Consider the following 23,845-nt stretch of genomic DNA (forward strand, 5'->3'; position numbering starts at 1 on the left):
GTTGGGAGGATTAATTGGGAGAATGCACTATAGCCTGGATATAGTAAACACTCTTTTCCAGGTAAACAATTTTGTAATTGCTATTATTGACATTTTCTAATACCCATACTTTTGTTTTATGCAACGCTCAAAAAAGAGAAAAGAACAGGGAGCTAGTATTAATTACTTCTTCCGTACCAGACACTATAGTATTTATACTCCGCAGAGCGCCGCACGGACTTTGGCAGGGGCCCTTCTGCAGGCCACGGGCCTCGGAGGGTTTCAGGCCGCGGCTCGAGATGGCTCCTGTCCTCTCCTGGCCACCTCAGCCGCGCGACCTCATCGCCCTGCTCGGTCTTTTCCCCACCGTCCTTGGCGCCCGACTGCGGGCGGAGAGAGGCGGGCGCCGAGCGCCAGCCTCCACCCAAAACCCACGTGGCTTGACCGCACGCGCCGCCCGTAGCCGCCTAGGGCGCTAGGAAGCCTTGCGGCGATGGTGTCGCAAAAACGTCGCGCAGACGTCCGTCCTTGGCGGCTCCAGGCCACCTGTATAAGCGGAGTGTGCCGGGGTTTGAAAACTGGCATGGAGGCGGCCGAGGTCCTCCGTGCTTGCGGGAAGTCCATGGAGAGGCGGCCCGCCGGCGTCCCCGGCTGCTAGCTCTACGCCGCCTGCGTCCCCGCTGCGTGACCGCAGGGTCATGCTGGCTTCGCGCGTAGCGCGCGGCGCACGGGGGGCCCTGTGCGGCGCCGCCTGGGCGCCGGGGGCGCGGCCAGGCAAGGGGCGCGCCCGCGGGGCCCTGCCGAGGTCGGTGCCGGGCCTCCTGGGCTGCCTGGCGGAGCGCTGGTGGCTGCGCCCGGCCGCGCTCGGCCTGCAGCTGCCTGGGGCCGGCCCGCGGGGCCACTGCTCGGGCGCGGGGAAGGCGGCCCCAGGGCCCGCGACCAGAGCAGACAGAGCCGCCAAGGCCCGAGGCGGCCGGTGGGGTCCGGCGAGCGCCGCCAGCCTGGTACGTACCGAGGAGGAGGAGGGGCAGCCCTGGGCCGGGGTCGCACGCCCTGCCGGGGCTCCGTCCTGGACGCGAATAACGTGCGCTGGCTGGCCCAGGTCGGAAGCTTCCGCTTCAGAATTTCTCAGCCGTTCTCTGAAGAGAAGTCACGGGCAAGTCATTCGGTCGGGATGAAGTTGAGGGGTGCCAGTCGAGCCCACCTTAAGTGTCGGTGGTCGTTAGGATTCCCTTCTCCCCCACCTCTTTTTTTATTCGCACCCTTAGCGGCACCGGCTTCTGTGGATGTTGCATTGGTAAAAATACCCTTCACATGTCTTATTAAAAGCCTATTTTTAATTCCCTCAAGTGAATCCCCAGTGTTTAGGACAAGTGAGTGGAACTCGTCAGAAAGGTACATAAGCCCTTCTGATTGCTTGTACAGGTTTGGCTCACTATTGGTTGACCTTCGGTGACCTTACATATTTTAAGATGAACGTTGATTAAATAAATTAAGTCGTAGTTAAACGATCCTTTAATGTCTATTTATAGAAAAAGGTTAAAACTCCGTTCTTGAGGTAAGGGAAGGAAATATTGTCTACTTACCTGTTGAAATACTTCCCCGAGCACAAAACACCAGAGTATGAGGGTGGGAGGGCTTTTGATGTCATGTTAGGAACACTTACGCAATTATTACATCTTCAATTGTTATGTCTTCAGTGTGCCCTTGTCCTGCTTTCATCAGTTGTACAGCATGGGTTGAGGTGGCCACATCTGGCAGGCATCTCAGCTCCACTAATAGCCAAAGCATATGGAGGTTTGAATGCGGGGTGCTTTGAAGTTGCCACATCCGGGCTGCAGCCCATCCCAGAACGCGGTAGTTGGTCGAGTATGCCACAGGTTATCTGGTTGGGTAATTTGAGATTAGCTCTCTTAATTTTAATTTAGAAACTTTTACAAATTTAATAGTTAGAAGTTAATGAGGTACTTTATTTTAATTGAAATATTTTATGTGGAGCTAAAAAGAACCCCCTTTCACTGTTGCAGTAACATTCAGTCCTGCTTATTAATTTACCAAATGAAGAGATCTGGCTTTTGGCAACTTTGTCTTTAATTTTGCCCAGTGGTTCTCTCTGAGATTAATTTTGGGGCTCTCTATTCTGACCTTTTGCTTTGCCCGTTTTTTTTTCTTTTCCCTCTCAGTTTCTCTAACATTGAGTTAGTGTTTGACTTATTCTGTAGGGCAGTATGGTCAACAGACTTTTTTCCTCTGGACTCTGAAACACTCTGACCTTTCAACTTGAATTTGGAATTATGTTCCAGGAATGTTTCCATTTAATTATGTAATGTTTAATTTGAACAAAAGGTGCTTGAGTAAAGGTTTGTATTGCTTCTTGTTTGGTGATTGTTCCCTGGAGAATGTGAAGTTTTTCTGTAGCTTTCAATGATAGCATTCTGCCACCTGACACCAACAGCAGGCCCATTATCCCTCCCAGCTGGTTGAACATTTCTTGGCTGTGCTCTATTTATAAGCACAGATTTCGTACCTTTAGAGAAATACCTTTTCTTACAGGATGGACCGTGCAGTTTAAAAAGATTTCTTTGAACTGGAAATTCACTTTTTAGAAAAATCAAAATTAAGGTTCAGGCAATTGGTTACTGATTAAGAGGGTAGGGTTAGTCTTGTGAGGTGATAATCCTTGGTGTAGAATTGGCAGCCTTGACTCAGGGAAGAAAAGAATCCAGGCTTCAGGGAAGGACATTTCTGCATGTTCTTTCTGTACCCCGTTGTGCAGGGTTATCTTAGCTCTGTTAGGCTGAGGCTTTTTAAAGTTGAAATTCTCTCTCATGAAACAGATTTCGTTTAGCAAGAAGGAGTGCCTTCAGAGCAGCTGCCAGGAAGTCTTGGTTAGTGCTAGAATAAAACAGCTTGACTTCAAATGAAGTTCCAAGGAATCATAAAGCTCCCACATGGGAGCTGTGAAAGCCTTTGGAATCTAGTTGAAAATCTTAACATTTCCATGGCTACTTTGAACAGATTTACAAAATTTCTCCTTATTTCCCAAGGTTGTCAATCTTTTTTCCTAACTCTATTTTTTCCCCAGCAGTCTTCCAATTCAGTGATGAAGTTATAGAATTAAGTATTTTTTCCCTCTTCATTCATATTTTCGTACACTGTTTATAACATTTAATATTCTTTTGATGGGTGTGTATAGAGAAGTGAGGGAGGTTATTTGCAATAAATGTTTTAAGCCAAAATGCCTATTGTTGATAATTTGGCTTCTTTCTGACACTTTCTAAACTGTCTACTTGAAGTGTAAGATATTCCTGAAGTTTTACTTTTAAAAGCAGAGTGTGGAAAGTTGAATTTTAATGGTGAAGTCGCCTATTAAAGGCTTGAGCTCTGTGGGAGATAACACGTTTGTTCTTTCTCTCTTAAGGAGGGAAATCTCTCTGTGTAGCAGACACTTTAGTTATGTTTGGGTACATGATTTATCTTCATCTTCTCTATTGTTGACACTTTCAGAGCTTTGTCTGTAAAAAAACAATGGATTTAGAAATTCGATTTAAAGTACAGAATGTAAAGTTTATGTAGCTTTGGACCCTTATAATGATGGAAGTGTATTTTTCTAATGCATATAGTTATTTAAAGTATGAATTTATAGTATTTAATTTAAATACCGTCTTTGTGTTTCAGTATGAAAACCCATGGACAATCCCAAATTTGTTGTCAATGACAAGAATTGGCTTGGCCCCAGTTTTGGGCTATTTGATTATTGAAGAGGATTTTAATACTGCACTAGGAGTTTTTGCCTTAGCTGGGCTAACTGATTTGGTAAGTTGTAAATGCACTCCCCTGTTTGCTTGCCTTCCATATCCCAGAGGCTCTACTACACTGAAATAGCATAGCCTTTGACTGCTTTTCTTTGGAAGGAAATCTTCAAATTTGACCTGATACTTTGTATAGGACTTGTCTTTAGCATCTACTTGGGACTCTGTTATTATTTATATGAGCTAAGGAAGGAAGTGAAGGTTGTTGGGAGGCATAAGAGGGGGAGCTTTTTACTCTTGGTTTTTAACCTTTTTTCAAGAGAAAAACCCTTAGAATTTCCGAAGGAGTCATGTATTTGCTTTGGAAATAGAAATGACGGAGAGAATCTCTGAGACTATTTTTCTATACTCTGATCTGCAACAGCAGTTGGTTTTATTAGTGGAGAGGGAAACAATGGGCCAGTTGTTGTGACCAGGAACAGAGGCTGGAGCTGTGCAGGTTTATGCTGTTGGGAGGCCATAGGCACCCCACAGTTTTGGCACCTGATTCCTACTCCACACATCTCTGACCACCCAGCGGAAGACCTTGTCCTGGGCCAGGCATTAGGCATCATTGCTTCTCCCACTCCATTAGCAGGTAGACAAATGAGAAAAAAGCTCCTTGGCACCATTGTGTCAATTTTGGGGGAGGGAAAGACTTTTTCAGGTTATTTCAAATTAGAATATGGAAAATAGTTCTATAACAGAAGAGTACATTTTGTGTTAAGTAAGCTTTTGTGGACTGACCAGCTATCATGAATGACATCATTTGTATTTATTACCCACCTTGTTTCATAAGGGATTTGAAATGGCTTATAGACCTACATATCCTACAAAAACACAGTTGAGTAAAATAGTGAAAATATAGAGGAAAATTTTAAATCAGGGTGAAGTTAGCATGTAGAAATAGATACAATATATTCCTGTGCAAGGCTGGTTTGAGATCCATGTGAGCACCCATACAGGCAATAATGATTTTGGTGTTTCTTCAAACTGACTTACATTTGAAAAGCATTATTTGATGTTTATTTAGTGAGAATAAAGAAGCTGATATTCTATTAATAAAAGCTGCATCTTTCTTTGTATCATCAGCTATTCCTTTTGAGGTTCATAGAAATAAAATACCACCTGCCCTGTGTCATTGGTGAGCATTAGAGAATTAACTGAAGAGTTTGCAGGATAAACAAAGGAGGGTATTTGCATTGTTATATGGTATTTCTAAATATACATCAAAAATAATCTCTCAAAATGGTTCCTGCCTCTTTTTCCAGAGTTCAGCTCCTATTTGTTACCACTTTTCCATATTCTCACCATCTCTTCTTTTGTCAATACTTTTATCTCTGAAGCCTGAAGGCCTTTATTCATTATGAAAATCTGTCAAAGGCCTTTATACCGGTAATGGAGTTTTTTTAACACAACACAAGATCTTTTTTAGTTATTGGATTTGCTCTTTTTCTGTTTGTGTTTTTTTTAGCTGCCACATGAGATTACAACATTCTCTGAATGGAAAAGGCCTCGCTTATAGTTTTGTAATATGTAAGGCAATGTCTATGGAAAGCTGAGTTTCCCGGCACCATATTTCTCATTTACAGAGGTTTTGATGCCTCTGGATTAGCTACTGGGTGGATAGCTGGACTCCTGAAGGGTTTAAGCAGAAGAATGACAAGGCCTGATTTATATTGTTTGACGGAAGTAGGGGATAGGAAGGCAAGAGCAGAAGCAGAGAAGCTGGTTAGAAGGCTTACAGTTAGTTACCTAGGGGAGTGGTGATGGTAGTTGGACAGGGGCGGGAATTTGGAGTTGAGGTAAGCAAATGGGTTTGGGATATGTTTTGAACTTAGCATTGTTATGCTGATGTATTGCATATATGTGGTGAGAGAAAGAGGAGTTGAATGCTGTTACTGTTTTTTTTTTTCTTTTTCAACATCCAGATGCATGGAGGTAACATCTTTTGTGATGGGCAACTTTCAAGGTCAGACAGGGTTTATGGAAAAATACCAAGAGTTGTTAAGCCTGTACACTTAGAGGTATCAACTAGGAAGTTGAATATAGTAGTTTGGAGTTGGAGGAAATCATGGTTAGAGACAGATTTGTGAGTTATCAGCATATAGATGGTCATGTCTGGGTGAAATTATCTAGGCTGTAGTAAGAGAAGAGAAGTAAGCAGTAAGTGGAGCAATGGAGAAGGAGCCCTTAAAGAACACTGAGAAGGAATAGCTGGTGAGAAAAGAAGAAAATTAGGCAATAAGATGTCCCAGAAGTTAAGTGAGGACAGTACTTCATTTGGGTTGAGGTAAAGTAAGCTAAAAAATGTAGAATTGGTGACCTTTATAAGTACCATCTCTGGAGCAGTGGGGAAAGTCAGAGTTGTTGGCGAGCATATGTGAGGTGGTAATGACTGTAGACATAGAGGAAGCTTTGTTTTGTAGAGGAATAAGGAAATAGGGTCAAGAAGGATAGTTTTTAAAGCTATATACTAGGGAAATTTTTGTTGTTAATTAATTGATTAAGTAAGTGAAGAAAGGAGGTTGATGATGCAGGAGAGAGAGGGAAGGCAAGGTAAATCACAGACAGTGAGAGGGTCTGGGATCAGGGAGCAGGGAAGGCAGAGAGTACGATTCTGGACGTAGGAATATGAGGGAGTGCCAACAGTGTTTCTCTGTTTCAAGGGAAATAAGATCATGAGGTAGCACGAGAGGCTTTGGGAGGGATGGACTAGGTTTGCGGTGAGGGCCGACAGTGTAAGAAGAGACGGTCAGCACAGGCAGGGGGAGGATTGCCAGGCAGTGTTGAGTGCCCACGGTAGATTTGTGGTCATGAATTTGAGTTGAGACCTGTCAGCCCATTTGTGTGTTTTCCTTGAGCAGTGTTCAGCTGTTGGGGTACATGGATAGTTGTGTGTAGTCAAGTTGAGGGAGATGTTTGCAGAGGGATGAGGATGTTGGTGACCTTGGAATCCAAGGTGGGTAGAGGGACAGTGAGGAAGAGGGAGTGACGACAGTGAAAGAGTGGGACATAGTAAGTTCCCTGGGATAAAAAACTGGACTGAAACCAATCTTCCAAGGCCTCAACTCCCAGTTCTATGCACTTTCTGTTAGATATTGTTACCTCTAGTGTACTTGAGAAGAAAATAGCTTCTTTCAGTTGTGATAGTAATAGGTAGTGACTGCTTTTTCTGAGGGTTTATGAAGTACTAAGTGCTGAACAAGTATTAATCACAGTATGTGCTGAAGACCTTTTGAGGTAGGTAATGCTGTCTCTGTTTTATAAATGAGGAAACCGAGGCTTAGGCCAGCTAACTTGCCCAAGGTCACACAGTTAGCAAGTGCTGAGTCAGGACTTAAAGCAGTTATATTCTGTTGCCAAAGAGCATATTCTTAACCATTGTCCTATATTGCTATTGTCTCCTCAAACTCATTGGAATACTTGGATTATGGAGGATTTATTTATCCTGTAAAATGTACCATGTTAAATTATGTCTAAATTAATTTGATCTTTTTCCTTGGAGATAGGACTAGAAAGTAGGACTAGACAATTCAAACATTTGCTGAAGCTTGAAGTTAAGTAAAATGAGTAAAAGCCAGGTAGGGATTGGAAAACCAGAACAAATCAGCCTAGTGGAATGGGGATTAGATGGTACTTGGTTTCAGTCTGTTTTGTGGCTTCAGGGTGATCAGATATTTCCATTTCTCAATTAAGGCTAAAGATTTGCATTTTTGTAGTTAAGACTTTGAGTTTTTAAATGTTGGCTACTAATTCATATTTTTAAAAGCTCTGGGCAGGACAAACTAACACAGCCTGCAGGCCCCGTTTGGCCCACTGGCAACCAGGTCTGACCTCTGCTTTAAAACACAATTTGTTTCCAAGAATAGTGAATAAATAATTTTCATATCAAAATTTTTCAGTAAGCCTGGTACAGGCTTTGAATTTTTTAGTTAAATATGAGTCATATAAATACAGTCAGACATGGAATTTTTTAGTTAAATATGAATCATGTAAATACAATCAGACATGGAATTAACATGGCACTAAACAAAATCAACATAATTTAAAAATAAATAATAGGTAAAACTTAGATCACTTTATAGAAAAGTAGATAGGAGTGACTTGGAGAGTCTCACAGATGAAAGGTAGTCCTTGCACATAAAAGCAGCTATTTGGCTGTAGTGAAATAGCCTAAGTTAGAAGGCTCAGAAGAGGGGTCTCCTAGTCCATGCTCTGTCAGTCATGCCTTTCATGAGTTTTATTTGGGTTTTTTCCATCTGAGAATTTGTGTCGGGGTTCATCCTGCAAAGGGGCATTTTGAAAACATTGAGAAATAATGGAAGGCTGTAGAAACTGAAATTATTTTCAGACCAGTTGGTGATTTGAAAGCTAAACATACACTAGTGAGAGAATGAGAAAATTTGGGGATAAGAAACAAGTGGTTTTATTGACATTTTATGAAAGTATAGTTATTATTCTGGTATCTCTTTAACCTTCAAGATAACCTACTCTGTACCTATTATGACATTTATTTAAAAAAAACTTCTATTTTCAGTTGGATGGATTTATTGCTCGAAACTGGGCCAATCAAAAATCAGCTTTGGGAAGTGCTCTTGATCCACTTGCTGATAAAATACTTATCAGTATCTTATATGTTAGCTTGACCTATGCAGATCTTATTCCAGGTAAGAACGCCGTCATGCGTACTTTTAAATAGCATAGGGAAGAATGACATTAGTCAGCTTAGGATTTCTCTTGATAGAGAAACAAATAATTTTTATTTTAAGTATATATTTTTCAGATTTAGACTGTTTCCCTGATTTTAAACTATTGAACTGTGTTGCTTATCAAGCTCTTTGGTTTACTTTAGTGTTTACATCCCTGTTATAGTGATAGAATCTGTTGTTTTCTTGGTAAGATTGTTTAAAGTTAAAAATGAAGCACATAATGTTTCACAGTATAATTCATATTAGTCTAGAATCTTTTGAAACTTATTTATTCTTGGTGCCTAGCCTTTTGAAAGCAGTTTAAAGTGTTCCTAAGTCTATTATTTAGTATAATTTAATCATAACAAGTGAGAGCTGAAATGAAATCCTGAAGATGTCTATAAATTTTTATGTAACGATTACTTAGACACTATTATGCAACTTGAAAGCATACATATATTGTGTACATTATCTGAATACTCTTTCTAACAATGTTGTGATCTTTGGCTTTGTAATTTGCATGTGCTTTTTTGGTTGTTCATTTTCTAGTTCAGCTGTATTTCTCAGTTTTTCTCCCTCAGTTTAAACTGTTTATTTCCAAGAGTTAGAAACAGAATCTGAGAACAAAGCCGCTGCTGCGTGGCCCTTCAGTGACATGCTGTGACTGATGCTGGACTGGTGTTCCAGTCCAGTGTGGTCCTGAACTAGGGTTCTTTTTCTCCTTTACCATTGGCTTTGAAGTCTCCATACTAATTAAAAGATGAATTGGATTAATGTTCATATTTTTGTGCCTCTGTGAAAGTCAGAGTTGTGTGTATGTGGTTGGGGAGTGTTGAAGGGACAGGGGTACTCTCATTCTAATGAATATAATTTTCAGGAAAAAAAGAACCTAAGGAGCATTCTGTTGAAATTATTCAAAATTCAGATGTTGTTGTATGCATGCACATGCATGCTTTTATGCTTCCAGTTTTTCAGACTTATTTTGTATTTTGTTGTATTGCTTTACAAAGGCTGGGCAAGTATTTCCCTGTTAAACATAGAAATTGATTCCAGATTTTGATATTATGGGTAATGTTGCAGTGAGCTTTACCGAAATAATTGGTGTAGGTTGCTTTTTAAGCTGAGACTTGCCTTCACTATCATTCTGGGAATTTCCATTTTCTGTCTTTTGTGTTAGGTGTCTTTTTCCAGGCTTCCATCACTTCTTGTTATGATCCTCCTTTTGGTGGAGTGCAGCCTCTGTTGGTTTCCTGTGCAAGGATGCAGCATGGTGGCCGAATTTTTAAATGTCTATAATGTCTATTTTGAAGACCACTAAAATTTTATCTAAAAAACATCTAAAATGTCTTTATTCTACCCTCCATAGGTGATGGAGATTTGAACAGGGCATACTTTTCAACTGTAGGTTATTTTCACTGAGAATTTTGTAGTGTTCTGAAGACTTCCAGATTCCACCTTATTGAAAAGTTTCATGACATTCTGGTACCTTTTCCTTTATATATGGTTATGTTTTATATTGAAAAGCTTTGATGATTTTTTTTTTTACATTATTCCTAGTTGCTGTTGTTTTTTTTTTTAAATCTCTCTTAAAAATGAACTTTCTAATTGCTTCTCTGGATACCCAGTTATACCAGCACTTTTTATTGAAAAGTCTGTGTTTGCCAGCGTCACTGTGGTCTCCCTCTCTCCTGCTCGTTCATTCTCCCTTCTTTCTTCCCTTCCTCCCCTCCCCTATCTCTCTCTCTTTTTCTCAGTTGTCTAGTTTTTCCCCATTTATTTGTCTGTTTGCACCAGTACCATCCTTAATTATGATTGCTCTGCTGAAAGTCTTGTTATCTAGTAAAGCAAGTCCCTCCTCCTTTGATATTCTTACCCCTTTCTATTTGTATGTGAATTTTAGAGTGAGCCTTACAAATTCCCCAGAAAAACCGGTTGCAATTTTAATTGGGATTGCATTGAGTTTATAGGTCTGTTTGAAAGAATTGATATTTTTATAATATCGAGCCATGCAGTCCACAAATACATGTATATATACTTTATGTACATTTACAATGTCAGAACATTACAGTTCTCTCCAGAGAGGTAATAAACAATTTTTAATTAGGTTTTATTCCTAGGTACTGAGTTTTTGATGCTTTTATTTATTTATTTTTTTACTTTTCTCTAAGAGTTTTATGGTTTCCTGACTTACATTCAGGTCTTTGATACATTTCGAATTTACTTTTGTGTATGGAGTTAGGCAGTAAGTAATCCAGTTTCATTCTGTTACATGTAGCTGTCCAGTTTTGCCAACACCAGCTGTTGAAGGGCTGTCATTTCCCCATTGTATATCCATGGCTCCTTTATCATATGTTAATTGACCATATATGTTTGGGTTAGTATTTGGACTCCCTATTCTGTTCCACTGGTCTGTGGGTCTGTTCTTGTACCAGTACCAAATTGTCTTGATTACTGTGGCTTTGTAGTAGAGCTTGAAGTTGGGAAGTGAGATCCCCACTGCTTTATTCTTCCTTTTCAGGATTGCTTGGGCTGTTCAGGGTCTTTTGTGGTTCCATATGAATTTTAGAACTATTTGTTCCAGTTTGTTGAAGAATGCTGTTGGTATTTTGATAGGGATTGCATTGAATCTGTAGATTGCTTTAGGCAGGATGGCCATTTTGACTATTAATTCTTCCTAGCCAAGAGCATGGGATGAATTTCCATTTATTAGTGTCCTCTTTAATTTCTCTTAAGAGTGTCTTGTAGTTTTCAGGGTATAGGTCTTTCACTTTCTTGGTTAGGTTATTCCTAGGTATTTAATTCTTTTTGATGCATTGTGAATGGAATTGTTTTCCTGATTTCTCTTTCTGCTAGTTCTCATTAGTGTATAGGAATGCAACAGATTTCTGTGTATTAATTTTGTATCTTGCAACTTTGCTGAATTCAGATATTAGTTCTAGTAGTTTTGGAGTGGCTTCTTTATGTACAATATCATGTCATCTGCAAACAGTGACAGTTTGACTTCTTCCTTACCAATCTGGGTGCCTTTTATTTCTTTGTTTTGTCTGATTGCCATGGCTAGGACCTCCAGTACTATGTTGAATAAAAGTGGGGAGAGTGGGCATCCTTGTCTTTTTCTTGATCTTAGAGGAATTGATGCTTTTATAAATGGTAGCTTTTTTATATTTCATTTTATAATAACTGCTTATTGCTGATAGGATAAAAATCAGTTCTAATGTTGATTTTTGTGTCTTGCAAAACTTGCTAAACTCTTGTTCTAATAATTGTAAATTCTCTTGGATTTTCTACACTCTCAATTATGTATAGTCTGTAACTAATGAAAGTGTATTTCTTCTTTTCCAGTCCTTCTTTTTTTATTTGACTTACTATACTAGATAGTACAATGCTGAATAGGAGTGTTGTCTGTGTCTTATTTCCAATTTCAAAAGGAAAACTAACATTTTACTACTAAATATGATGTTTCTTATAGGTAGATATCCTCTTTTCAGGTTGTGGAAGTTCACTTTTATTGTGAATTTGCTATGAGTTTTTATTATAGTTGGATATTGAATTTCATCAAATTCTTTGTCCTCTTGTTGTATGAGAGTGGTTTTCCCCTGTTAGGCTGTTAATGTGTGGTGAATTACACTATTGATTTCCTGATGTTAAACCAACCTGAAATTCCTGATATAAATCCAACCTGGTCATGATATATAATGGAGATACTACTGTTTGCTAATATTTGGTTGAAGATTTCTTATCTACATTCATGACATTGGCCTGAAATTCTTTTTTCTGAATGTCCTTCTTAGGTTTTTGTATCAAGTTTATATTCATCTCCTAAAATAAGTTAGGGAGTCTACTTATCTATTTTTTTCCTTGGAGATGTTTGTGTGAGATTGTATTTATTCCTTGTTAAATAAAGGTTAAATATTCTTTTAAATAATTCTTTCTTTAAATTGGAGCCATTGAGGCCTGAGTTTTCTTTGGGAAAGAGTTTTCAAATAGGTGATTCATTTTTTGATGGATAATTCATGTTTCCTGGTTCATCTTTTATCTGTTTGGTAAGGTGTGATGTTTTCTAAGACCTTGTCCATTTCAGCTATATTTTTAAAAGTTTACCATAAACTATTTATAGTACCCACATTGACTTTTTAATGTCTATAGGATATGTCATGATGTGTTCCCCTTTTCATCCTGATTATTAGTTATGCATCCCTTTTTCAGAATACTTTGACTCCATTTATTCTTGACTTGACTTAGGTTATTGTTGTCAAACTTTAATTTTATGTTTCTTATACCCACATGATATTGTTTATAAAGTCAGTGGTCATTTTGGTGTGTCTTCATACTTACTTTTTTGGTTTATATTGTTGGATGTATTTCAAACCTTCCATCTAGAATCACTTCTCTTTTGTCTAAAGTATATCTTTAGAAACTTTTAATAAAGGTCTACTGGTGGCACATTCTTTGTTTCTCTGAAAATATTTTTATTTTTGCCTTTTTATTTGTGTGTGCTTGAGAACATTTAAGTTCTGTTCTCTTTGCAGATTTCAGTTACAGAATACAATGTTATCAACTTTAGTCACCATGTTATACATTAGATCCTCAGACGATTTATCTTCAAACAGGATGATCTATCCTTTTTACCAACCTCTCTCTGTTTCCCCTACCCTCCAGCCTCTGGCAAACACTTTTTTTTTTTTTTGGTATCATTAATGTACAGTTACTTGAGCAACATTATGGTTACTAGACTTCCCTTATTATCAAGTTCCCCCCACATACCCTATTACAGTCACTGCCCATCAACATAGTAAGATGCTATAGAATCATTACTTGTCTTCTCTGTATATACTGTCTGGCAAACACTTTTTTACTATTTCTAACCCTAACCCTAACCCTAACCCTAACCATTTTTTTTTACTATTTCTGTGAGTTCAGCATTTTTTTAAGAATTCCACATGTAAGTGATATTAGGCAGTATTTGTCTTTTCTTTCTGATTTTGCCTTTATTCTTGAAGGATATTTTTGTTGAGTATAGAATTCTGGGTTGTTATTTATTCTCTTCTAGCACATTTAATGCATCATTCAAGTGTCTTCTCATTTCCTTTGTTGGTAAGAAAATAACTCTAACTCTATTTTTTTCCAAAGATAATCTTTTTACTCTGGCTGCTTTAAAAATTTCTTCTTTGTCTTTGGTTTTCCAGTTTGACAATAATATTTCTTAGTATGAGTTTCTTTTGTATTTACCTTGCTTGGGATTTGTTGGGCATTTTATGGTGTCTTTAATCAGTTCTGGAAAATTGTGAACCATAATCTTCAGATGCTACTGTTGTCTGTTTTTCTCCTCTTTGGGATTACAGTATCCCAGTGTTAGACTTTCCCACTGTATCTTTTGTGTCTCAGCCTCTTTTCTGTATGTTAACCTCATTTTGTCTTTCTGAGCTCCATTCTAGGTGGTTACAAATGAGCTTACTCTTTCAGAATACTAATTCTCTCTTCAGCTATGCAAAATTCATTTAATTCTTATTTGCTTTTGTATTTTTTTAAAGTTACAAATCATCTAAAGTTTTCAGTTTACTGCTGAAATTTTCAATCATTTTTATATCTCTTTGATTATAGTAAGCTCAGTTTTATAAACTCTTACAATTCTAAAATCTTGTGTATTTTGAGGGTCTCTTTCATTTGCCTGTTGTTTCTATTGATTCTTCTTTTTGTGGTATCTTGTGTCTTTGGTATTTTGACCCTCTAGAAATTGTATTCATATTTGAAAAATAATTTGGAGTAATATTTTGATGTGAACAATGATGGCATCACTTCTAGAGATTTTTTTGTTCAATTTTGCCCTGCACCTAGGAATGTTAACAGTCTGGGACCACCTAGACCTGAACTCTCAGTGCCTTTAGGTCTTTTCTGTAGCTGAGAGCTCTCCATCTGCTGCTTGGGGATTGCAGAAGCCTTGCCACCTGTGTTTAGGAGGAGGCTGGATGTCATCTCAGTATTCAGTATGTTGACCTTCATTTAATCACCCTGCACCCTAGTGACCTCTATGTTCAGAGATTAACTTGTAGAACAAGGATTGGCTCTTTCTCTGTAAAGGGCTATATCATAAATATTTCAAGCTTTGTGGGCCATGTGGTCTTTGTCACAACTACATAGCTCTGCTATGGCATATGAAAACAGCCATGGAAAATACATAAATGAGTAGGTGTGGCAGTATTCCAATAAAACTTTGTTTATGGGCACTGGAAGTGAAATAATTTTTATGTATCATGCAGTAGTACTCTTGAGATTTTTCTTCCCCTCAACCAATTAACAATGTGAAGATCACTTTTAGCTGTAAGGAGCAAGAGTCCTGGGGTAAAGACCTAGTGGAATGGGTTAGGGGAGCATTCTGGGGAGGTATCTAACTGCTCTTTCTGTGGGCTTCACGGGTTTCTCCAGTCGGAGGTGGCCTGCTGCTTATTTGCTTTTGTAATAAGTGAGTGTCCCTTTCTGAAGGACTTAAATTTCAGATCTCCTCATTCTGCTAAGGTAGTTATTGCTAATAAACTTAGTGAAAACTTTGAAATTTGTCTCCTCTTCCTGTTCTCTTTGTGTCTTTATATCCTTTCATTCCTTTACTGTCATTTCAAAAAGGTTTTGGGGAGAGAGATGCACATATGCTGTCTTGCATCTTATTTTTATGCTGCATTTTTGTAAAAGTTCCATCCACCTTGATTTGAGTAGCCTTGTTTCTTCAAGAGTAAGAATTTGCTTTCTCCTCAGCTAGGAAATAATTCTTCTTTTCTTCTTGCTCTTTCTAAGGGAGGGAAGAAAAGGATGAAAACAAATTTTTTTATTTGTGACAGCATAACAGTGTAGAAGATGAATCTAAGTTAATCTCTCCTTATGTGCATTTGTTCTGCCACATTTACCACCTAGGAGTTCCTTTCCATGTGGTTATGTTATTTTTGGTTTACGATATAGCAGATTCTTATTGTGGTTTAAATAAATTCTGTGATTAAATTTATTTTTGACACAATAACCTATGATACTGATAATGATAATGACTGTTTTTAATATGTAAAAGTGATTTGCATATTAAATGGGATTTAATTTTGAAAGTGATTTTACAGATTAACATGTAAAATTTGATTTTATTAATTTCCCATTAATCTAATAAAATTTGCCAATGAGGAACCTTCTTGTTGTCAAACTTTAACTATATTTCAGACAGAGTGAGCAAGAAAGGAGAAAAACCTCAAAGCAATCCTTGACACACTGTACACCCTCCTGCTCCTGCCAATACACTATCATACTCTCTCAGGCAAAATGAAAGCTGCTTTAGCCCTGGAGGAAAAGGAAGGGGAGGCCAGGAGAGGAAGCAGGAATAGTTAGAAAGAAGATGTGAAAGCCAGAGAAATGGATAAGATTGCCCAAAGAACCAAAATCAGAGCCTGTATGTATACTGTCAGTTGGCAGAGGCCTTAGAGATTAATTGGTACGGCAGGGTTCTGCCTGGCTGTGCATGCAAACCCCTCAGGGAGCTTGCATCTGTGTTTTTACAAAGTTTTCTCAAGGTGATTCTGATTGTGAGTCACACTGCTGGGTTGGAGCCTAATGGACTGGCCTTAGCATAGGCTGTGAATTCCATAGACCTAGGTTCCATTGCTTGCTGTACTACTTAGTGTCTGATGACCTTAGCCTAATAAATATAATATGCCTGAGGTTTGTTTTCCATGTTTTGTGGAATGCGGGTATTGATCCCTATTTCATGGAATTGATATGTAGATTAAACGATAATATGTATGAAATGCTTAAAACACTGCCAGATGCCCAGTGTATGGTAGTTTTGGTAGTAAATAGTACCAAAACCTGTCTTTGCAGAGTATTGAATTGCCTCATCTCCTCTTCTGCAGAAATCCCTCATTTAGAATTAAGTCTTAATCTTTTTTTCTCAGTGGTGATGAAAAACAATATTTGTTTTCTTAAAGTCATATTTAGGAGGTTTACTGTTTGTAATTTGCATGAGTTTGCTGCATTTTAAAATCTAATTATTGTTAGATTTTTGCCAGCCTATGATTGCTATAGAAAAGTTTGTTTTATAGGCACAAAAAGGCTTCTAACAGTCATAGCTGGCTTGTTTTGTTCCCTGGCTCATACAGCTGTGTCTTCTGTGTGCTCCATATGCCATGACTTGACTGGATAAGCATTTTCTCTGGAATAGAGGACTAGGCCCAGGGATCAACATTTATATCTGTGGCCAACAGAGATTAAAATTTTAAATCAGGAATTAATTGGTGAGATTTTGTTCAAGTTGCAGAAGCAATAGAATGTCTAAACTGGAAAGGACTATAATAAATACAGCCTCAAAAGTAATTCATAAAAGAACTATTTGGAAGTATTATGGAAGGGATAGTTATGATCCTTTTATTTTAGTATGCAACAGTCAAGTGTTAGCCTCAGGATTTTTTTTTAATATATATTTTCTTCTGAAAGCAATATATGTTCATGGTAAAATTTCTGATAGCACAGAAGGATGTAAAGTAAAGCAAGGCCTCTGCTGTTTTGTCTCATTCAATAAGGGAATAGGAGCTCCTTGGGCATCTATTTACAGTACTTTGCTGGCTCTGGCTCTTGGGTCCATGTTGTAGAGTCTCAGGACTATTAACAAGTTGAATTCATGTTTGATTAGAATTCATTGAATGAATGGGGCAGAAGTAGTAGCAATAGCTTGGGTGGGAACTCACCAGACAAGAATGAAAATATTTTGTTTCTCTACAAGTAGTACATATGTAGCAAATTTTACTTCATAAAATATTCTAGAATACAGAAGGAAACAAGGTTCCTGAGACACCAGAATGGTTAACATCCTCTGATATCCATTCTAATCTCTTTGCCATCTCAGGTCGTGTAATTATAGCGACCATGGTGATCATTTTTGCAAGCTTACAAAGCTGAGAAGCAACAGGAGATGGGGGTGGGAGGGCTGTGTAGACCTGATACTGATAACTTCAGCTTAAAAATACATGCAAGAAAAAAAAAAGCAAAAGGATCAACATTCTGAAAGGCAGACATAGACTTTAAAAGCTGTAGTGTGCCCTTCATTTTGTTCTGAGGGTGGGGTAAGGAAAAGTATAAAAATCAGTGGTTCACTCTCTGGACCCCAAACCACCAATTTAAGTATTATAAAATTTTTACTTGTGTGAAGCACCAGTTTATGGTAAGGTTGAAGGAGGCTTCATTGTATGCATAATATTTTAGTAATTTTCAGAATCCCAATGCAAATTATTTTATATTTGATTTTCAGTTCCACTTACTTACATGATAATTTCAAGAGATGTGATGTTGATTGCTGCTGTTTTTTATGTCAGATATCGAACTCTTCCAACACCGGTGAGTTTGTTTAAAAAAATAATCCTTTAGTATAACTTAAGGCCAAAAAGCACTATTCTGTTGTATCTTGAGTTTCACTTGATGGGAATAATTTATGGCAATTTTTTATTTGATCCAAGAAATTCTTGAAACACATGTACCTGTCATCTTGTTATTGGAATCATCCACTGTGGTACTTGTTCAGTGAGCACATGAATAATCAATTTTAAAACAGCATATTTTTCAGTCTATCTTTTCAGTTAGTAGCACATAAAACCCAAACCAGCTATCGCAGCTAGCCCTGTCCCGAGCGGCAAACTCTGTTAGGAGTTTTGCATCATTATGCCCCCCTAATTTGGCCTCTATGATGGGTTGTCTAGAACTGGTATTTAAAATCACAGATGTCTGAATGTGGAATGGTTTGTTTGCATATTTGTTCATTGGTTATATAAATATTTGAGCATGTAAGCAGAGCATAATCACTTCATCTTTTAGTTCCCAAATCAGTGAAAATAACAGTATTTTATTCATTTGCCTTTTTAGTCTATTAAAAAAAAGTGATTATAGGAGATTGATTGAGTTTATTTAGTAAAAAGATGTAGTCAAGCAGACAATATGATGGTTACAGTGTTAGAATTTGAGAGGAATTGAGAAATCTATCAATTTAAAAAATCTGTTTTCAGTGACGTACGTATGATTTATAAAGAATGTAGATATTGCTCATTTAGGATAATAAAAGAAGATGCAGATAAATGGCTCATCTAGTATAAAGCTAGGCATGCGGTAAATACTCAGTAACTGTTAGCTACATATATTAACAGAATGTTTGTTTTCAACTTGAAAAATTGAACAAAGTTTATCTTTTTGTCCTTTGCCAGCGAACACTTTCTAAGTATTTCAACCCTTGTTATGCCACTGCTAGGTTAAAACCAACCTTCATCAGCAAGGTAAGAGACACATGTCCTTGTAAGTTATTCCCTTGTGAATTTTTATTATAATGAATGTAAACCTTAGTCTGGAACAACTGAAAATGAGACGCATTGAAGTGCATTGACTGTAGGGGATAGAGAGTGGGGTCATTCACTCAAATGTTATGTCCCTCAAGCTTTTTGGATCTCTAATATATGTGTAGTGTTTTGTGTTGGTAGTCCGAGAATTTAAGTCTCCAAATAAGGTATAAGGGCCACTGTCTAGGGAATGTGGAGGGAGTAAAAATGTAATTGCATCTTGATTGAGATACAAAGAGATTGTGAAGATTCCTTCCTTGTTTCATGACCCCCTCTCTGTGTGAAAACACCATATAATCAGGTCTTTCATTTTCAAGATCAATAATTATGTGGAAAAAGGTAGGAGAAAGTTTTACTCACTAATAAATGACTAATACTCTTAATTGTCCATTACCTCCTGAGCCCTCATTGGGACAATAACCAGTTTTGGCTCCCAGCAAAGAAACAATGAATGCCTCTCAAGGCACATTGTTCTTGTAGTAGCCTTGATAAGTCCGCTGTAATCATTCTTGTGCTGCATCCCTTGTAACAGAGGTTTAACAGGTAAGAGACTCCACACCCAACATCTTGGGACAGAGGGTGATTATTTTATACCAGAGAACTCCCTGGGGTGGACTTTACCTACATTTCTGGGTGTTTTTTAGATTCAAGTGACTTAGATTTGTATCAAGTACAACATTTGAGTGTGGCACTACTTAGAAAGTGGCTTAAAGAGTACAGAATAAACCCTCATTCTTACAAAAAGCTTTCCAGACAATTTTTATTATTTATTTTTAAGAACAAAATGGAATCCTTGTCTTTTAGTTACAGAATGGATGATAGAACAGAGATGCTTCTCTGTGCACATTACCCACTGATTCATGCTTCACACACTCTGCCCCAGAACACCTCTAATGATGAATAGAGAGACTCTCTAGTGTTTCTGGTTCTGTTTTCTTCCTTTCCTCCTCCATGCTGTCTTATAGGGTGGGGGAGCCTACTCATTTCCTACAGAACCTCCCCCTTGGAGGTGACTGCATTTCAGTTTTCTAATCTCATAGAGTTTGACAGATGGGCAGATGAGAGGAGCATTGAATGCAGTGCTGGGAAGCCTGGGCTCTAGTTTGGTTCGGTAACCTGCTATGACTGTGGGCAAGTCACTTAACTCATTGCCTTTTCACTTGTGAAGAAGTAGTTTAATTATTTCCGTATTCACAGGGCTGTTTTATAATGGGCAACTGAAAAAAGGCAGAGAAAGAACTTTGCAACGTTGTTGAATTGCTGTAAATTCAGGGCAGTGGTACTTCCTGACAGACACCCTTATCCTCATCCGAAAAGGCAGCTGTGCAGACAGAAGGGCCAGTTAGTGAAGGCCACCCTCTGGTGTGAACCCCAGGTCCTTGGGCGGGGATATTACAGCAGCAGGCGTGCTGAGGGCCTCTGGTACTGTGCTGGGCGGGGCCTTCACCTCACGAGCTGCGAACAGGATCTGATTGGCACTGTTCATTTATGACTTTTTTTTTTAGGTAAACACAGCAGTCCAGTTAATCTTGGTGGCAGCTTCTTTGGCAGCTCCTGTTTTCAATTATGCTGACAGCATTTATCTTCAAATGCTATGGTAAGCTGAATTTAGAATTACTCTCTGAGAATGTCAACAAAATGTCTCATTGTGATAGTCCTTCAGTTAACTTCGTTATTACCATATTTGTTTAGCACCCTCTGGGTAAAGCTGTGGGTTGTATCTTATGGCTGATACCATTCTTCAGAAGCTTGCTGTCAAGTATGGGATGCAGTTATAGGAGCTTTCATTAAAATTAAAAGGGGAACAAATTAAAAGGGATGTGAGATAATAGATACGGAAATGTGTTGGGGTTTTGGAAGAGGAAAAGGTACTTCCAGGTAGGAAGAAGAGGGAAAGCTTCAGGGAGTAAGTGGCGTGTGCACTGAGGTCCAAGTGGATTTTATACAGGGAGGGGCCATTCAAATGAAGGAGAGACCCTGAGCAGTCAGAGATGTAAGGGCATCGTTGGGGAAGGTGTGTCCAGCCTAGTGAAAGAGGCATAGTGGGAGGGAAACTTAGAAAAAGGAGTTTGAATTTTATTTTACTATGTTTATTTATAGCCTTGAAATGTATAGCCTTGAAAATGTGTCATTTTCAGACTTTCAGGGTCCAAGTGTGCCATGCTGATACTGAAGCACTGTGTTTTAGTACACTTTCAATTTAACTAAAACTTTCTTGATTGATTCAGTACAAGCCGGAAAATGGTTAACCAAAGTTAGTTAACTTAAGAAGCTTTAAAAATTATAACACAGGCTAAACAATTTTCTAAAATACATGTTCATTTATTACGATTCATCTTTCATCTTCTGCTATAGGATCAATGCCTTTTCTTTGAATATTGATCCATCAGTGGGGAACTTTCTTTCTTGAATAAACTATATCTACACTACAACCTCTCTGATTTTCATTTTCTGCTTCTTTAAAGTGATGTAAGAGCTTAAGACTTTTATGAAGCAATATGACTAGAAATTCTGTAGATCTTTACCATTTTTTTCTAGTCTTTTTAACAACATATTGCCCATTTACTTTGATAGTAATTTTTAGGAGCTCACCTTGTTATCAAGACTTCCCAAAGCATCCAGTTTAGGTCTCAGATATAGCACTTCCTACACATATGTTTCAGTGGTTTATGTATGAGTTTAGAATATCAAACTGGCATAGACAGCTTTGGGATCAAACAAAAACAGTCTTGGTGAGCCTACATCTCACCTGGTGGAAGCAGATTACATGGGTCCACTGGAAGGAACCTGTTTACCACAGCATTCAGTATATGGCTAAGCTGGTAATTCACTTAAGGAAAGAACCCATAAAGAAAGATGAAATTTATTTAAAGTGACTCATAGTAGAATTCTCAAAATCTGTAGGAAATAAAGTCTAATATTGCTAAGAAGCATGGAGCAGTGGAAAGAACACATGGGCTCTAGAGTTGTAACCAAGCCAGGCTCAAACAGTTCTGTGGCCCTGAGCAAAGTTCTCTGGGGCTCTGTTCCCTCCTCTGTAATATGAGGTTGTGAAAACAAGAACATAAGACACCTAGAATAATGTCTGGGTAAAAATGACAGTTGCTAGTGTATCATTATTTTGGGGGCTCCTTAACTAATTTAATTGTTTGACATTACTAATTCAAATGCAAAGTCTTAAAGAAAAGCAGTGTGCTTAGATTTTGTAGTTGAAAAAAATTACACCACACTGCCTTTTCTGTGTTTTAAATGACTCTTTAAATGTATTTTGATTCTCATGGTTGCTGTTTTTTAGACTCACAACTAAATTTTCTCTCCTTCCATAAAAGGTGTTTTACAGCTTTCACCACAGCTGCATCAGCTTACAGTTATTATCATTATGGTCGAAAAACTATTCAGGTAATAAAAGGCAGATGAAAGTCTCCATCATCATTAGCAAGTGAACAATGTGCATCATCGGCAGCAGGGCCAGTGGAAATCTACATGAGTTTCCCTATTTCGAAGTTCTGCTTGAAAAAGGACTTGTTAGAACAAATCATGCCATCAAAATTTAAGTAATGTACATTGAAAATAAGCTTGATCGTGGGCATATGCAGAATTTCCAATGTATTTTTTAAATACAAATAAAACCATAATTTAGAGTTTTTTTATCTTAGGTTTCTTAATTTATAAGGTATCAGTTATTCCAATCATTGTCTTTTTTAAAAAGTTTTTAAAAAGATAGTCCAGAGCATGGAAACTGAAGAGTTGCCACTTCTTAATAGAATTTACATTGCTTACAAAGCACTAGGGAATTTCCTGCATTCCTAGGGAACATCGTATACAACTTGGCTACACAGTTTTATGTTTGACTCTTGGATCTCTGTATACATTAATAGTTCATGTGGTTAATATTTGATCATTTTTAGGATAAAGACAATAAAGGTGGCTTAGTTGTGGATGAAGTAAACCGGTAAAGATATTTAAAGTGCAGTAAGTTTTGAAGATAGTAACTTAGATCAAAGTAGAAGGTATTGAAGTTTATGGTCAGTAGTCTTCCAACCTCTCAGGTGCCTAATAGTTTAGGATAACACATAACAAAGATGGAATGTGAGAACATGTCCGCTAGCCTGCACCATCCAGGAGGCAGTGAGTAACATCATGCCTTTTCTGGGTTTCTAACATAGTAGTGTTTGTATAATACTGGAACATGTACTCATATGTTATGTAAATTATATGAAACTGTATATTTTTCAAAGGTTTTTTAAACTTGGGGGAATCTTCTTTTATTAAGATATTAAAGGAATAAAAGAGCTGGAAAACAAAGTGTACCTTCAGTCGGGTTGGTCTGTGGAGCATGCTATGGCCCTGGGCTATTATATAAGTTTTCTGATTCATACAGTCCATGCAGATCATGCCACTTATATTGTAAAAATAATTGGTTTGGGACCATCTGACTTAAAATCCCTTTTTCTCACTACATTGTTTATGAGAGTGGGAGGTGCAGGGGGAGAGATGATGAAGACAAAGGCTACTGCTGGTTGCTTTCTCTTAACAGTGGAGGCCTATTTGCCACCCATTGTCCTGGTTTTTGACCCAAATGTAATATGGAATTGTGCAGTGAAATTATCCAAACACAGCCTGTTGAGCTGTGTTAAATTAACATGGGAAGTTACAAGCAATACTCATGCCTCTTAGCGGGCAGGGTTCTTTAGATCAGTGTGCCTCTTTGATGACTTCTAGTCCTGGCCTTCTTGTTCCCAGATTAGCTGCAGAGCTGTCCTTGGCTGGGAACACACTGAGGCCTGCAGCCAGGGCCACTGCCCCTGAGTCAGATGGAGAGTGGTGTGAGGGGAGAGAGGGTAGTGTATGGCTGGCCATTCTCCCTTTTTGGAACCTCCTGTGTAGTCTCATAGCCTGGGAGGCAGTAAGGCTGGAGGTGGAAGTCCCACTGTTGACCACCCAAGAGACACAATGAGCATGTCAGCACTAGCAGCGTGAGCACACAAAGGCAGTGGTTTAAGGAAGGGAGAACTTGAAATAAGTAGTTATGGGAAAAATA

The 23,845-nt window shown here is 38.3% G+C and overlaps 1 protein-coding gene across 3 annotated transcripts; it reads left to right on the forward strand.

The window, feature by feature from the left end:
• Window positions 1-536: 536 nt before the first annotated feature.
• Window positions 537-22,448, forward strand: CRLS1 (cardiolipin synthase 1). 3 transcript variants are annotated; one of them, XM_037017494.2, is made up of 7 exons: window positions 537-983; window positions 3,658-3,795; window positions 8,311-8,440; window positions 17,733-17,818; window positions 18,676-18,744; window positions 20,310-20,401; window positions 22,134-22,448. In XM_037017494.2, exons 1-7 carry the CDS (start codon window positions 678-680, stop codon window positions 22,219-22,221), a joined length of 909 nt encoding a protein of 302 aa, XP_036873389.2. In that variant the 5' UTR covers window positions 537-677; the 3' UTR covers window positions 22,222-22,448. The 3 variants fall into 3 exon arrangements, with proteins under 3 accessions (XP_036873389.2, XP_073093018.1, XP_073093017.1); XM_073236917.1 differs by lacking the exon at window positions 537-983 and adding an exon at window positions 1,702-1,848; XM_073236916.1 differs by lacking the exon at window positions 537-983 and adding an exon at window positions 1,717-1,859.
• The last annotated feature ends 1,397 nt before the right edge of the window (window positions 22,449-23,845 follow it).

This window comes from Manis javanica, chromosome 5 (assembly GCF_040802235.1).
Source record: "Manis javanica isolate MJ-LG chromosome 5, MJ_LKY, whole genome shotgun sequence".
Taxonomy (NCBI): domain Eukaryota; kingdom Metazoa; phylum Chordata; class Mammalia; order Pholidota; family Manidae; genus Manis; species Manis javanica.